Source organism: Parasteatoda tepidariorum, chromosome 11 (assembly GCF_982258835.1).
Source record: "Parasteatoda tepidariorum strain Cologne lab strain chromosome 11, Ptep-v5.0, whole genome shotgun sequence".
NCBI classification, from domain to species: Eukaryota; Metazoa; Arthropoda; class Arachnida; order Araneae; family Theridiidae; genus Parasteatoda; species Parasteatoda tepidariorum.
In genome coordinates this window covers 18,734,096-18,752,397 of record NC_141765.1, presented here as the reverse complement: position 1 = coordinate 18,752,397, position 18,302 = coordinate 18,734,096, and the positions used below count along the sequence as shown (strand labels likewise).

The following is an 18,302-nucleotide window of genomic DNA, read 5'->3' as shown; positions in this document are numbered from 1 at the left end:
TAACGCGGTACTTTCAAATCATTAAGTTCACCGAATTGTTTACATATTTCGCGCCACTGATTTTCCATATCTAAGGGTAGCTCTTGATCCCACTCCAATCCGCTTTTCCAAATGCTTTGAACTGGAGATTTTAAAAGCATTGTAAAGGGTCCCAAAAATCCTACTGGATCAAAAATACGCCCAATGATTTTCAAAATAAATCGTTTTGTTATTTGCCCTGTGTCTATCAATTTTAACAGATATTTGGACTCAAAATAAAATACATCTTTTTTAGGATCCCAACAAACTCCCAAAACTTTAAATGGAAAGCCTGATTGACCTAACGATTCCTTTTCATTCTGAACATCTATACCTGCATTCTTCCATAATTCACGTAATTTTTTATCATTTGTTTGAAACTTTCTCAATACCATGCCCGCATCCCGAAATATTTCAACACAATCAGAACTTATTTGAAATGCTGTATCTGTACTGTCACTTCCCCCTATGACGTCATCGACATATACCCTATTATTTAGTAATTCATACGCAAGAGGCTTTGATTTTGCAAACTTTTTAATATGCTCTTTAATAGTAGCCGCTAAGAGAAAAGGGCTACAGTTGATACCAAATAGTACGCGGCAAAATCTATAAATTACTGTAGACGAATCATTATCGGGGTCATCTGACCAAAGAAATCTTGTGACATCTCGATCTTCTACATTAATCCCTATTTGTAAGAAAGCTTGTTGAACGTCCTCTATAAAAGCAATCTTGTTTTCCCGAAACGCTAGCATAAGTTCATATATATCTGGATATAAATTTGGCCCAATATACAAACAGTCGTTAAGAGACAATTCATTTTCTTTATGCGCGGAACCGTCAAATACAATCCTTAATTTGCTAGTTAGTTTATCGTTTCTTATAACCGCCCTATGAGGTAAATAACATTGTTTATAATTTTGGGGATCAGTGTTTTTAACTTTCTCAATTATCCCTTCATTTTCGTAAGTTTTTATAACTTTTTTATATTCTTCAAACAAGGATTTATCATTTTTAAATCTCCTCTTTAATTTGTCAAACCTCTCTGAAGCCAGGTCAAAGTTTTCATTTAACAAATGTTTTGTATTTGGTCTCCAGAGAAGTCGCACACTATACCTATTATTTTCAAAATGCAAATCAGAATTAAAACCTTTTAACAATTCACTTTTATTATCAACATTTTCTTCGTTCATAGTATTTATTCCTAGTCCTTCAAGGTTCCAAAACAAAGAATAATCAACATCAGATATTATAGTATTGTTTACAATCCTACTTAATTGGCAATTATTCATGAATCTCCCTTGAACCACAAAACCAAATAAACTATCGGTTGCAACGAGCCCTTTTCCCAGCCTCAAAGACGTATCAGAGATTACGTCATGTAGGAAATCGGCGCCGATCAAAATGTCTATATCAGCAATTTCTCCTGTATCCGAAAGAAAAATATTATTTTTCCTTGCTAATTGTTTAATTTTCTCATGGGGTGCGGCTATTTTCCCACACGTTATTTTTTCAACTACAAATGCTTCAATGCAAACATTTAATTTTTTATCGTTTTTGTTCTGAAGATTCACTTTCACTAAATCATAAGAACACCCCTTGGAAATTTTTTCTCCAAAACCGAAAACATGCAACCGTTCAGTTTTAATGGTCCTGAGGTTCAACTCATTACAAATATCCCGTTTCAAAAAACTGCGATGGCTACCAGAGTCAAATAAAATTCTAACCAACTTCTTTACATTACCATAAATCAAATACGCTAAAGAAGTCTGTAAATAGATCATTTCATTTTGTTTTCGTTTCGAAACACATGAAGTGGTAACGGATGCCAAAGTATCGTTTTTCTCTTTCGACTCATTATTTATTGCTGATTTATCACAAATTAATTCACTATGCGGTTTCTTACATAATGTGCAAATACATTTATTCCAACATTTTTTGGATGTGTGATATTTCTTTAAGCACCGGAAACAGCGAAATTGATCTTTCAGCGTTTGTTTTTTTTCTTCGATGGTCAGAGAACAATCTTTCGATTCGTGATTTTTGGAATTACAAAACAAACAAAATATGTTGTTAGATGCCGAAACTAATGCCGAAGAAGATGAGAACTTCCGATTATAATTATATTTACTATGGCTCTCCGACCGTTGCTGTGTTTCAAAATGAACACGTTGTTTTTTAGAACTATTAGACAACACATGTGAGGCTTCTCTACATTCTACCTCTTTTCTAATAAATGAAATTAGTTCATCAATGTCAAAATCTACACATGATTTTCTATTTTTATTATAATCTAAATTTAAATCCTCTGGTAGCTTTTGTAAAATAACAGGACAGAGTAAATTACCATAACTACCTTTTGTAACATTCATTGATTGCAAACTGCGAATGTGGATTTCACATTCGTCATAGAACTTACGTAAGGCTTTAATATCATATGAATTTCTTACAGAATTAATTGATAAAAGTTTATTCATATGACTACTAATAATTAAATCTTGAATACTAAATCTTTCGGTTAGCAACTTAATAGAAGAATCATAATTACTTTCAGTTAATGAGAATCCAGAAATTGCACTTAAAGCAACTCCCCCTAAATACATCTTAAGATAATTAAATTTATCAATTTTTTTAAGACTCTCATTACTATGGATAGCTATGTTATAGCTATTCCAGAAACTGTGCCACTCACAAGCATCACCAAAAAATTTGTTTATCTCCAATTTAGCTAATTTAACTTTAGCAACGTGCGAGATATTTCCATAAGTTATATTTTCTGGTAAATTATTGCTACCACTATTAACCGTTACTTCCTGTCTTGTAGTCTGGCATTTCAATAAATATCTTTCAATTTTGCCTTTATAAGCCACTACTCGATCTTGATACTCTTGACTTTGTATAATTTAACTCTCTAATTCATCGCTTTTATCAAAATAATTTTCAATTTTCAAATCAAGATCCTTTAAAGTTTCGTTTTTTTCTACTAACTGATTTAGTGAATCATACAAGGTCTCATCAGGAAGTATTTCTAATAACAATTTATCAATTTTATTTATTAATTTTGTAATCAGCTGTCTGATTACTGCTCTTTTGGACTTTAATTTTTCAAAATCATCCATTATAAACAGCTCGCACGTTACTATAATAAATACAATACAATTAATACAATAAAATATTTAAATAAATTACCGACTTAAGGGAGACCAAAACAAAACAAATGTTAACTTACATTTCATGCAGGTGGCCTATTTTCGGCCGGTGTAGCACCTTGATTCGAATACTACAATAATTACACAAATTGTAATAATAAAAAGGATTTTATTTCATTGTGGTTCAGTGGTTAAATCCAAACTGAAACTTAAGAAGTGAAGAAAGAATAATAAAAAAATTGTTTGCGCTCAGCGCCATCTGTTATCATAAATCCTCAACAGTGGATAATGCATCCAAAGGGCCAATACTTTATACCATAATTTGATCAGAAATTTTTTACAGTGTACTCAACTCAGTTTTTAGAAGGAAGGCAAGATATTAAAAAAATTATGAAACAAACCTATGAGTTTGATAAAATTTCTTGTATGTTGTAAATTAGGCATTCAATAAATTTAATCATGATTAATTTTTTTCTACAAGCACCTCTGTGATGTACACAATAATGTGAATGAGCTCCGATCTCCAACCCCTTGATGCGATTCTGACCAAAAAAAGCTAGTTAGCCACGTTTATTAATATTGTCTTACCTTTTTACTAAATCTTGCTTCTTCCCTTTTTGAAATATTATAAATGCAAATACATATAAATTCTGAAAAACATTATTTCAATTAATTTATTTGAAAACCATTTAAAGAAACATAATTTTAAATATTCATGTTTTTTCAAGTCAGTATTTCCGGCTCCACTGGAACACATATGCCCCGCAAATATGTCCCGCATCAGCTCAACGAAACTGGAACATACGTTCTCTTTTTAATAAATTTTGGTTGAACACACTTGTTTCACCTCAATAATCATCGATACAATTCATTTTTCAAAGAACATTGTTGTTTTTATTTTATTTGACCCATTGAGGATTTAATTTATTTATTTTTATAATAGAAAAAATTGGTAAGGAAAGGTTAAAGACATGTTGCTATGTTGCTCAAAAACTCTCAATCTAACATACTTCTTCAAATTTATATAAAAAATTTAAAAATTTATTGATATAAACAGTCATACCACTCGGTCCTTTAAAAACCACTTTCCCAAGTTCAAAGGCTGATTTGGAATATTTACAAATGCTGGCAAATCATATGTTCTCTCCAGTAAAATTTCTGAAAAACGATTTTAACTGGTTCATGGTAACAAATGCATAAAATATAAATTACCTGTACCTCTTTTTAAACTAAACGCGTCAAATAGAAATTATCAAATGGATTTAGTTGAATTATCTAATAGATTGATTTGGTTTAAAAAACGAATGCACCAAATATAAATCATCTAATGGATTCAGTTTTTTTAAACCAACTGCATCAAATATAAAGTACCTAATTGTTTGATCACTGCTATATGAAATAAATAACGTTCTTCAATCGATTATTTGTATTTTCTTAGGAACTTAAATGATTGACTATGACTCTATATTTTCTTAGCTGCATCTAGTCCAAGGACATACCCAATTTATGCATCAATTGATACAACAAAACTGCAGGCAAAAAGCTTTATTCCATACTCTTATAAAATATCGTTATATTGATCGTAGTCATGAGAAAGTTTCGCGTGATACCTAAACATTTGATCGTGCATATTTAATGCTATTTAGGTTCTCCAAAAACGGGCAGGTGTTATTTTTTATTGCAATGACATCTTCGCTGAATTCAAGATGTTTATTTTACTCACGCAATATCATAATGTGCATAAAATTCCTTAAAACATATGCAATATATTCTTAGAGAGTTCATATTTTAAAATGTATATATAATATTTGGAAACGTTAACTTATATGAAAGGTAAACTGGAAAGCTAGAATTTAAATAAAACAATCGTCCAAAAAAAGCAAATCGCACCACGAAAGGACAACGGAAACAAAATATTTTATAACAACTTTCTTAAAGCTCGTTACATTTTCCCACAACCACTAAACTATTCCTTCTTAATAGCTGATATCACAAATAGTTAAGGTCTTATTGATTCACTTTATTTTAATAGGTTTAGGAACTAATATAGATGACTCACATTAAGTTTTTACATGCTTTTTTTCAGATATTTCAAGGAAGTTGCCCAATCAGCAAGACGTGGAGACAACGTGGATGATTTTTTAGGCTGTGTTAATTTACCTTTGGAAGTAATACTTTATTACTTTATTTTAATTTCCTATTATCTCCTTGATTTTATATATATATATATATATATATATATATATATATATATATATATATATATATATATATATATATATATATATATATATATATATATTTTCACGAACTAAGTGTCAATCTTAATGGTTCTTGGGGGTGACCTCAAATATGCTAATTAATTAGTGCTAACTATTAATTAAGTTACGAAATCAGACACAAAAACGTACTTTCTCTGAATAAACATATATTTTTTTTTACATATTTGGAATCTGGATGCTTGAATTAGGGGGGGTAGACAAAATTTCAAAAAAATTGGGTGGTAAATTGGGCAGCAATAAAGGTTTATATATTTGGCGATAGTCCAGAAAACCGCCAAAAAAAGTCGCCTGCGCAAATGAATATTTTAAGATAACCCATTGACTAATTCAAAAGAGGAATGCTTAATTTTACTAGGTTGCTAGGCAACCATACTATGACTGTAAAAAATTTGAAATAATGTTTTGTGATTGCTCAGAGAGGTTTAATTCATTGTTAATAGAAAATCTCCCGAAGTTTCTAGGCAATAGACAATTTTTAAGCTGATTTCTGTCTAAAAAGCAAAAAAAATTTTTTTTAATGTCCTTTGAAAAGAAAATTTGAATCGATTTATGATTTTCTAAGTTGCTAGAATTTAAATACATGAACTTTTTATCTGATATTGTTTAGATTATGCTGTTTTTGCTAAATTTATTCGAGTATTTCATACTAAAACCAAATTGACATAACTTATTACAGCTATATACAAAATTTTAGGGATAATCATTTTTACAGATTTAACCCCTTGGTGACGGGTGATTCATGAAAGCATTCGTACAAAATCAGAACCAGGATGTAAATAAATAAAAAACGGTAGCTTAAATGCAGGCGTTGCTAATTTCACGGAATTTCCTTGAATTCTTCCTTGAATTTAATTATTGTTAGTTTAATCATATATATAATCAATGCTAGTTCAAAGTAGAACTAAATAATTTTATTTTGAACTAAGTAATGGTGAATTAAATAAATCAAACAATTATAACCCTGCCCATAAATAAACTGCTAAAGAATTACTTTGATTACCAGTTTTATCTTTTTACACTGGTAGATACTGTTTTATGCTGTCACGTATTTGTGACAGTCGGCGCGAAAGGGTTAATCGAGTCTTCTAGGCAAGAAAGTTTGAAGATGAAAAAAAGTGCTTGAAAAATAAAATGTAAATTGTATAGTAATTCTAATGCACATTCACAAGGTTTTCTGTAATTTACGATATTTCTTTTTTCTATAACTCAAGGAATTGGTGAATGTTTAGTGGCATTTTAAAGACATTGAAATATGTTATGTTTATGAATAAGATATTGAAATAATATGTTGCATATTGTATGATTCGTTGTTCATAAAATCGCTTCATTCTGCTAGATATTTAGGTTACATGGTTTTCTTTGGATAAAGATGATTAGTAAATTGCTTCCTCGTGTTTCGATGCATTCTGAAACTTACGTTCGCAAATTCACCATACAATGTCGCGCAGCATATTCTTCAATTACGATAAGCTACATTTACCACCAAATACTGCTACTATGATTATTTATGTTTTCTTATATACATCTGATACTCTCCTTTTAAACAGAGCTAGTAAGATCCTTAAGATACTGAAAAACTTAAAAGATAAAATATTTAATTTCATTAACTCAAAATATCCGGTCTCAAAATTTTAATTTTTAAGTTAAATATAACTTTTACAATATTGATGCTCTTACGTTTTTAAAGACCACATGAATCCTGTTAAAATATTAAAATGCATATGTTTACTTTAACGAGTGTAAAATCCTTATAAAAATAATGATCAAGACTCAAATGTAAAACAGTATAATTGACGATAAAAACTCAACTGACTTCGAAACGTATGAAAAGGGAAGTAAAAGTCGACATGCTTTGAGCGTTCAAATATAATCGCCCATTCTCAAGACTTGTCAGGCTTGAATAAGTTGTGACTTTCATTATTGGACGCTCAAAACATGTCTACTTTTATTATCATCTATTATTTTTTTAAATCAATGAAATTTTTATACTTTCGATTCAGTTTCTTGGTATTATCCATTTAGTTACACAACATATTAAATTATTTCACTCAATATTAAAATTAGTTTTCAAAAGGTATATTTTATATATATCGATGCCAAAGTTTATTCTACATATATTTTAGGGTATACTTTCGGAGTATTTTGATCGAGTTTATTTTTATACCCTTATTTGCTTAAATTATTAAATAATTTGCTTAAAATGAATTATTCAAGCTACATGATTTAATGCATTTATAGTATAATAGTAAACGGGGCTTCCACCGCATATTCTTAACCTTAAAACCGCTATCATTAAATAAATGGAATAAGCTTAGATAAATAATAAAAGCTAATTTTTTCCTCGTTTTAATTTTCAAGGAATAATATGTTTCGATCAAACAGATTTCATTCTGGAAATAGCGAAATTATTGAGTAGGTCCCTTGGAGCAATATCATTCTTATCCTCTTTTGACGAAATATGGGAAAAATTAGTTTTCACAGTTTCTGTAAAAAGTATGTTAGCCTTCTTGCCAAGTTTTTTTTATTAAAATGGGTTCGAAAATTGCGTATTTCTTATAGCATTTTTTTAAAATCAGATGACTCTAAAATTGGCACGGCTTCGGAATCTTCTTACAAATTTCAATTTTTAGTATTTCCTGCTAAACAAAATAAGGCATTTTCCTGATAACAAATTATACTACAATAATATCTTGGGAATCGTGCTAAAGTAAAAAATTAAACAAAATAGTTTAGTATATTGTCAGGAAAAAAATCTACTTGGTATCATAAAGAAAGAGTAAAATATATAATGAAATAATAAGTGAATCACTCGTGGTCAGATAATTAAAAATTTAATTTCACAACTAAGATGTTAGAACGACATTTAGGATACTGAGATATTTTAAGACGCTTAAAAATTTTGGCTACGAATTTGACAGCTTTTTATGTTTGGTATCTTCATACTCTTTGTAGTGACTTAAAATACATCAACGCTATTTTAGATAATCTATGTTGAAGTCACGAGAAACAAAAAAAAGACAATCAATAATTTATACTCTTTTTTTTTAAAAAAATAGTATACTTAGTAAATAATCAGCTGTTTTGCATTAAATAATTTTAAACAGCGGAATGTTTTTAATTTCTTTACAAGATTTTATTCTTAGCTAGCAGACAATAATTCTTTTCAAGAAAAATGACTATAATTTAGAAAGGAAATTTACTTTAAAGAAAACCTAAATTAAAGAACTGAAAAAATTGATTAGTATATTAATGAAGAAATAATAAACGTAAAATGGTAAAGAATAATATTCTTAAAAATGTCAAAATTTACTTAACTCTTTCATTCCGGTAGGGTCTGAGATTTTGAGTTCCCCTGTTACGGCAGTTTTCAGAAGGAAGGTTTTTCACTTGAACTCGACCACGGTTCCCACCCAGTGAGATAAGTAAAAGGGGTGTAAATGATTCTCCTTTCTCTTCATTGAAACTCAGTCAAGTGGGGAAAAAATGCATGCAGCAACAAATTGTTGGATAAGTTTAAAACACCCCATTTACCAAATCGTTAGTTCAGCACTTTTTTGGCGACGAATAACTAGAATTGTAAAAGTTTCCTTCCTTCTTTTATTGTTTTTTTTTACTCGATTTTTTTCACAAAATCATGAAATGTAAAAAGTTTAGATAAAAATTGCTCTTTAATAAATTTTTTATTACATTGCATTATTTCAAATAATTCCTGAATAATTAATTTAGCTTTAAATAATATGTATACCATACCTCACAAATTTCTCTGTTTTACCACTTCCGATATCGAATCTCGAGACTTCTTTACTCAAATTTTATTTAACTTAAAAATAATTTTAATAATCTATTATTTTTTATTAAGTGGAGATTTTTATTAAATAGTTTTTTAATAGTATATTGCATTAAATTTTTCGGAATCTTAAAGATTAAATTATAAAATTTTGCTCAATCTTAAAGATTAAAGTTTAAAGATTAATATTTTGCAGAATCTGAACGATTTAGCTATCTTAGTTTTATAAATGAGAATACCCATGGCTCGAAATGATCAGTTGAACAGTCCCTAAAAAATACTAGAATTTATTTTTTAACCGTTTGACGAAGATGAGACACCGGTGTTCCTTTTATATATACTTTTTCTTGCACTCAAATTACCATCTATAACTTATTTCAGTATTTTTTAATTGTAAAAAACAATATGATAGTTTCTAAAAAACTCTGTTAGATTATCAGAATTATATTTATACTAAAATATGAAATATGAATATAATATTTTGAACAAAAATTTTGTTTTCATACATGTAAAAAAGTTATCCGAAATTGATTTTCAAAATTAAGGAAATTGTAAAAATTGAAAATTAAAGAAAATTGTTTCTTTTAGATCAAAATAACTGTGTGTGAAAATAAAGGCAAACTTTAAAAATATATATATATATAATGTTTGGAAGTGATCTGTGTTTGGAAGATTTTAGTTAACTCAGAAAAAGATACGGGTGTTTCATGCTCTATTTCATAACCATAAATTATTAAAATGCTAAATATAATATTTTTCACTTATTTTCAACCAAATTGTCTTAGTGTAAACTAGGGGTGCACAACCTTTTTGAGTGAAGGGCCACTTGCACAGCTGGTTGGCTAACGAAGGGCCGCACATGTATTTAGACATGTTAATGACAAATGTAGTAATGTTTATTTAAACATAAGCGTTCCATTTTTTTTATCAATAAACTTAGTGATATCAATAACTTAGTAGTGTTCCATTATTAGAATTCATTCGAAAATTTAAAAAAAAAAAAAAAAAAAAAAAAAAAAAAAAAAAAAAAAGAAACCTTATACTTTTTTTCTACAAAAAAAAACTTGCTATTTTTATTATATGAACAATAGATTTATCAAAATAAATAAACATTGAAGAAAAGAAATGTTTTTTTTTTTTATCATATCATGCAATACGAAAATTCATTTTAGAATTAAATTCTAATAAATAAAAAAAAAACTGCAATGCCCACAGAATGAAAATAGGAAAAAGTTTAGTCATATTTAAGTATTATAAATCCAAATTAAATATTTTAATTAAAGAAAATTTATAGGTTTTAAACAAAAGCCTAAAATAAAGCAAAACTGTGATAGTTCAAAATAATATTCAATGCTTATTTTGTAATGTACTTTGTTATTTTATTTTATTAATTATTAGATTTTTTATATCGTAAACATTTTCCTTTTTTTTATCGAAAAAGATCACTTAAGCAACAAAAAATTTAAATCTAAGCTACAAACAGTGAGCAGTTTAAAAATTCACGTTTTCCGCCATTTTATGAATTTTTCAAGTTGAAATAACATTGCATTTAAATTAGGGAGGGATGTAACGAGTATTTGGCCGTTCTGTGAAAAATTCAGTTGGTTGAATGATCAGTCAAATATTCGGCAGAATATTTTTTAGAAATGTATTTTTTATTTTTGAAGTTTTATAAATATTACTTTTTTTTAAAAAAATTATAATCAGACAACTTTTTCGATACTTTGAGAATTGAGAAGGGTTTTTTTTTCATTTTTTGCTGCTTTTATTATAACCCAGCGTTTTATTATAACAGAACGTCTCATAGTATTAATTTATTATCACTCTTTCCCTGTACTGTAATATAAATAACCAGTAACATAGAAAAGTGTTATTCTCAGTATTAAAGTTTTGTTTCAGGAACTAAGAAAAATTTGTTTCTTCTGTTTTTCTTTTTTTAGGCATTTTTATTATGACTCAGCATTTTTTTTAAAAATAAAGTTACTAATAAAGTTTATTTTATAGCAATTTTTTTTCTTCCAAAATTATGGCAATGAGAAAAATTTAAATTGAGATTCTCAGCATAAGTTTTTCATTTTAAAAATTAAGAACGTTTTTTCTATCTTTTTATTTTCTTTAAATAAAAAAAAACTTTTTCTATACGCTTTCACTATAACGCAGTAATTTTTAATAGCATTTCTGATGACTTAATTCATTTTTCTTGGCTTTTTCTGGTAAGTGAAAAACTAAGATGTTCAGCTTTAAAAAAATTTTTCAAAAATTAAGATTGGTTTTTATGTTCTCTGTTTCGCTTGATTGGCAAAAACGTTCTTTTTAGAGTTAATTTATAAATACGTTTTTCCAGGAAATATTATTCTGAGCATTATAATTTTAGTTTCAGTGTTTAGTAGCAGTAAAAGATTTTGCTGTTTGACCCCAATTGTACTGCGCTCAGTTGATTTTTTCTTCTTTTTTTTGCCGAATATTTGGTTTTTGACCAAATCAAAATTCATGATTACATTCGACCAAATCATATTCGTTGCGGAAATAAAAACGAAGGAAAAATAACTAGGATTTACGATAAAACTGTACCGAAATACTGTATCAAAAAGTGATTATTTAATTGCGCGATTAACAATCACGTGTCGTAATAACATCATAGTTAAATAACGGGACAGTCAAAATCATGTGAAAAAGCATAGAAATAAGTGGGAAAATATATATTTATGCTGAACTCAGCACGAATAAAGCGTGTCAAATGCATGATTTAAAATTTGCATGTCGTAATAGAATAATTGGAATTTTTTATAATACGTGGGAACGCATAGCAATAACTGCCGAAAAAAATTGTTGAAAAAAAGAGAAAGAATTGCAAAGAAAAGATAAAAAATCACTTAGATTTAAGATGAAATCGTCACAAATAATTCGCGATCTGAAACTCGCGTCGTAATAAAAATTCGGGATTTTCGAAATCAGGTAGAAAAGCGGAAATGACTGTTTAAAAAAAATCATTTATATTTACTATAAAATCGGCTTAAAGAAAGCGCGTTAAACGTACATTTACTAAAGAATCTGTTAAAATTGATTGTGTCAAAACGTGATGACTTAAAAGTGCGATTAAAAATTGCCATTTTTAAAATTTTTTTTAATGTGTTTAGAAGCTTTCGCGGGCCGCACTTCAGTAGTCGAAGGGCCGCATTTGGCCCGCGCGCCGCAGGTTGTGCACCCCTAGTGTAAACAAATTTTATACTATTTGAGTAATACTTTTTGATCCCCATAATTAGATTCAGAGAGAGTAATAGAAAGGCATAATAGTTAAAGGTATAAGTTTCAATCTTTCTCTTTACTGATCTATGAAGGCCATATATTCCAAATTATCTTTTCCTTTCTGACAACAATATTTTGAAAAATATTTATTTTCATTTCTGAGGAATCACCTGTGTATTGAATTTTTCATGGAAATCAATAGTTATATGAAATAATATGCATATTCTAAGTGGACCTCTTAAGAGAAAAGTATTATTTCTTTTCATTAAATAGAATCATCACTCAAAATTATTAAATTTTGAGTGATAATATTTAGAGCAGCATTTTATTGCAGAGCACATCTTATATTGTTCAATAAATTAGTAATAAAACTGAATGATATCAAGACCTGCGTTTTCATCTTTAAGAACTAAGCCTTTACATAACGTGCTCGCTATCTTGTAGGCAAGAACATTCGGATAGTGTCATCGGCTTCATTAACTTTAAATTAAATTATAACAAAAACTATTCCCGCATCTGGTGGCCACAAGTTATCACATTTTATTTGTGTGTATTATTATAGATATATGGTTAGTTTATGATTGAAGAATCAGAAAGATGGATTAGTCTGTTTAGTATCTTTTTTTTTCAGTGAAAAGAAATCTGTGAAAAAATAGAATACTATCATCTTAGCTAATTTGTATATAATTATCAGGCATAATTTACTTTTAACGGTATAAGTGGTGTAATATTAAGCAATTTGTTGACATTAATATTTGATAATGGAGAATTTCAAAGTTGTTAGAATTCCTTAAATTCATTTTTTAATAAAAATAAAAGAATTTTCTTTTGTAGTTTGAAAGTATATTATTTAGTCTAAGTTTTAAAATACAAGTCTAGTTACGGATTCTTTTTTTTCTCCCAATAACCACTTTTGACGTCGAATCGGAATTTGTTTGCGTAAACGTTCAACAATAAATTAAAGAATGTGGTTAGTTCTTCATGGTTAAATGCAGCCCAACAGTTATTTTTCTAAGAAAATGTTTCTTGCTGGTTGCAATCCTTTTCAGCAAAAATGGCCAAAGTAAAATAAATTTTAGCTTTTACTATCTTATGTCAAGAAGTGTTTTGCATAGTATATTATTATATTCTCATTACGCAGCAGGTATTCGTCTTACACGCCTCAACTCAGTACCCTTTCCAACCGGCTCAATCATTCACAACACACATCGGGAATTCTTCCCCTTTTGTATGGCGATTGACACCACTATATTCTTCGATCAAGGTGTGCTGGCCTCCTTCTCCGAAAAAAAATAAATAAATAAAACGGAAACTCTATGTGAATCCTTCTTGCTCGTATATTTTTAGAAACATTTCGCCCTAGATAATTTTTAAAAAAAATAATTGCTGTCGTAATTTTACAAATGTTATTAATTTATCTATTTAATTATCTTTTTCTTATTTATTTCTTACGTTAGAATGCTTTAATAAGTCACATAGGTGCTAAGCATTGCTTATTGTTGCAAAAACAAAAGTTTATACAAAACAGAACTAAAGTAATTCAGTTGCTTTTAAATTTTCTCTATAGAAAAAAAGTATAAACGATAAAGAAATTAATACAATTAAAGATACTATCTGATTAATTTTAATATTTTGGAAGGCTTTTTCTAAATTTTAAAAGTATTTTTTATTACACTCAGTTTTTTAAAAAATTAAATAAATGAATAAAGTAAACAGCACATTGGAGCGGGAAGGTGATAATGTCCATTCCGTTATATTATCATTTTAAATAAAACCTGTTGATACTTGAGTTTTTTTAAAAGTAAAATGTTTCATTTATGTTCTTTTTTTCAATATTAACGTGAATAATTTTAATAAATAGAAATAGTAGTATGTTGCATGGTTAATAGCATTAAAATAACTTAAATCTTGAAAGAAAATAATAATAATAAATAAACACACTGAATAATTTTTTTTTAAAATTTAATTAATGAGGTAAAAACATTTCTAATTTCTTAAAACAAAATAAGAAGAGATACATGCAATGTCAGAAAAATCAGTGCAAGATTAAATTTGCTACAACCGCAAAGAAACATCAAATTAAGCCATATTTTCTATTCAACTCTAGCCAAAGTATTGTGCGATTCAAAATTTGATTGACGCAAAATGAAATTCATTTATACGTTGCAAAAAAAAATTACAATTTTTTTATAGAAATATATCACTTTTTAGTCTTAGACTTACTTTGAATAATTATTGCTAAATTATTTGAAACGTGTACCATTGTTTTTTTTCGCAATAAAATTTAATGCATAACATTTACTTCACTGATAATTTGAATATAAATTATTATATTATACTCGATATGATTGTTTTAATGCAGACATGTTTGTATATAATAATGTTTTTTTTTTTTTTTTATATTTTGCTATATTAGAGACAATAGTTACAGACAGAAATCATACGTTTTGGGGCGGAAAGAAATAAGGCACAAATCGTTAGTCTAGAAAACTTCTAGAAGTTTTTATTTTATACTTTGGTTGATTCCAGGCGAAAATCGTTTAATATTTGAACGCGTAATTAGTGATTCTAATCAATGACATAGCAAGGTTTGTGATTTTCATTCACAGATAGGTAGCGTCTTAGGTACAAATTGTGGATTTTTATTAGATAGCTCAGTTCTTGCAAGTATTGCGGCAAAACTTTTCGTGAACATTGTATACAAATTCAAGAAAATTCAGTTGGGAGCAAAAAATAATACACTAAACTCAGCAACCACCAAAAAATAAAATGATTGGTAGAACAAACTGGAAGATATTTGGGGAAATGATAAAACGTCTATTGGTGATGAAGGAAAATGCCCAAATATCATTTTAATTACTCACAAAAGGTAGATAAGTACAGAATAAGATAGATAGAGGAAGCTACGAATAAGAAAGGGATGAAAAGATTTCTTTCCTAGTTTTTCAGGAATACGAACTTATAGAATGCATGGTGTCATAAAATTATCCCCGCTCGTTCTTCCAGGCTAACAGTAAATACTTTTATACGTCGTCTAGAACAATCAAACTTTCAAAATATTTTTGAAATGGAAACGATTTTTTAGAAATTTTATCCATTCCTCATATAAGAAGAAAAATTATTGCACTTTCTCCTAAATTAGAACACATAGAAAAACGGCAGACCACATTCATTCATAACGAAAATTACTAGACTTAATCCCCCTCGTTTCCTCCCTCGTGAAACAGTTGATTTTTATTTATTTTTTAATTTAAGCATACATAGACAAAGAGGTTATTCAAAAGAAAATAAAAGGAAAATTATGACTGACTAGAACTAAAGTCTTTTTCAAATTGTATTCAAATGATTAATTTATTGACAAAATTTGAAATTTATTAAAATTGCTAAAATCGAAACAGAACAAAAAACTTAGGTAACTGTTTCCAATTGCGCTATTAGAAAAAAAAAAGAAAATTTAAAAAGGAGAAAAAAAAGCTAAAAAGACAGCAAAACAACTATTGTTTTCTTTTTAAGAATTTTCTTTAAGAAAAAAAAAAGATTTGATTACATAAAATATGATAGAGTTTTCTTATGTCTACCAATATTAATCATCAGATTTTGAATAAATTGTTTTGAATTAATTTCAATTGAATGGTACCATTGAAATAAATTTATTTTATGAATATGCTTACATTTATTAAATGGTTGATTTTGTGAAGTGATTTAAAATTTAAATATATCTATACAATGTAATTTCTTATATCATTGAAATCTTTAAAGTTTTAAATTATAATTTCTGCGCAATTAGATTTTTTTGAACAAGTATTTTAAATTCCTTAAAAGTTCTTTTTTCAAAATCTTTATTAAATATTCTAAATATTGTTAAATCTGTTTTAAGATTGGCTGCCAGCAAAAAAAAAAAAAAAATGCCCACAATATTTAAAATCTTTTAATTTTTAAGTATTAGTTTTTAGACATTAAATTTCATTATTTCTAATAAAAATCACATTTCTTATTTTGAAAAAAAAAATTTAAGAAGAGAGAAAAATAACTAAGTAGAGGAAGATTATTTCTTAAAATTTTCTGTTTCTTCTTTGCATTAGTAACAATATATGTCTCTGCTTAATTATTTACTTACTTAATTATATTTTTGTTTCTGTGTGGATAAAATTTTTTTCTATTTTTTCTCTTAAATCTATGGGAAACACCATAAACTAGGGTACGTAGTCGATCAGAGAAGGTATATATGAAATTGAAAATGCATGAAAAATTTGCACTTAATAAATTGAAGTATATATTATTTTCCCCTAATTAAAACAATTAAAATTTAATTAACTCATGTTATTGTTTAAAGAGAGAGAGACTAACAGTTGAATTATTAGACATTATTTACTAAAAGAAACTAATTAAATACAATAGAAAAAGTGCAATAGAAAAAAGGCTAGATATCTTTAATTTTATCACCATAGAAAAACCAACAGTACTTAGTTAATATTATATTTATAAATCTGATGAAAATTGCCCGACCTTTTGGTGTGACAATGTTTGAATTTCTCTAACTTTTTTTTCTCCAATATCAGTTTTATCTATATCTTTTTCTTAAGGTGTTCCGTGTTTTTTCCTTATTTTTACGATGATCGCTAATTTCTCTCTCCCAGAAAAAAAAAATATAGTATAATTTTTTCTTGAATTTAAAAAAAAACCAACAGAAAATGAAGTGGTTGAATTTTGTGTATTTTTCTTTGGTGACGTTTACTGTGTGCAATACCTTACAATGCCTTTCCGCAGCTATTGTAATTCCACAAGTAACAATGAAGAAGGAATAGACAAGTATTCAAAGAATTTCTGCCTCTGGTAACTGTGGGTTAGTAGGATAGTTTAGATACCCTGTGGTGAAGAGGAGTCAAAAAGCTTTGTGAAATTTTTCTATGTAAAGCAAATAGTGGACAACCGTATTGTGCAAATCATTACTCAGAATACTTACAAACATTAGTCTTTCCCTTGCCGCGAAAAAAAAAAGAAAGAAATATTCCTAAGGGAGTACTACCACAGTAATATAAATTTGAAATAGAACACTGAATGATTTTTATGAAGAAAAAAAATGATTACGCATAATTAAGAAAAAGAAAAAAAAAGAAAATATTTATTATTTAAAGTTAGTAAAATATTAACACTAATCATTAGCATTTTGAATAACATTAAAACGGTTTGATATCAATGAGGTTGAGAATCAATGAGAAATTAAAATAGTATTTTGATCGATAAAAACTTGATTTTTGTATGACAAATGAAAGGCTTTCAAACATTTTCGAAAATTTGTTAGGTCGTCTATTTCTAAACATTTTCTGAACAAAAATAAACGAAAAAGATATTGAAAAGAGTAGAAATACTGAAAATTCCTTAGAATAAATTCGTATCTTTTCTTACATTGAAATAAATTTGTAGACATTAATGTATTGTATTTTCAATATTTTTATGCACCATAAAATATTAAAAGATAATGTCTAAGTTTCTTTATTCGCGATCAACATCGAGTAACATAACGACGCATATCATAGTGAAAAATATAAGTTTTAATGTTGTTATACATTTTTAAATTTAAAAAAGTAACTAAAACAAGAAATCAGTCCTTTTTCAATTTCAATCCTTTTTTTTTTTCCTTTATCGATTTATGCGGCGTATTATTATTTAACAATAAAGCATTGATCTTTATCATTCGAAAGTTTTATGTAAGTGTTCCTGAGGTTCCTTGTGTACCTGCTCAAAAGCACATTAATTCGTATATGTACGTATAAAACACTACATTTCCTCTGTGTACTAGATATATTGTTTTGAAAA

General features: G+C 27.7%; 1 protein-coding gene across 4 annotated transcripts in view; it reads left to right on the top strand.

Moving 5' to 3' along the window:
• The window catches only part of LOC107451031 (BAI1-associated protein 3), a 392,542-nt gene that overhangs the window by 272,143 nt on the left and 102,097 nt on the right, over positions 1-18,302 (top strand). For all 4 annotated transcript variants that reach the window (XM_087155406.1, XM_087155403.1, XM_087155404.1 and 1 more), the window contains exon 9: positions 5,257-5,338. In XM_087155406.1, the coding sequence (XP_087011532.1) occupies positions 5,257-5,338 (82 nt within the window). The remainder of the gene's footprint in view (positions 1-5,256; positions 5,339-18,302) is intronic.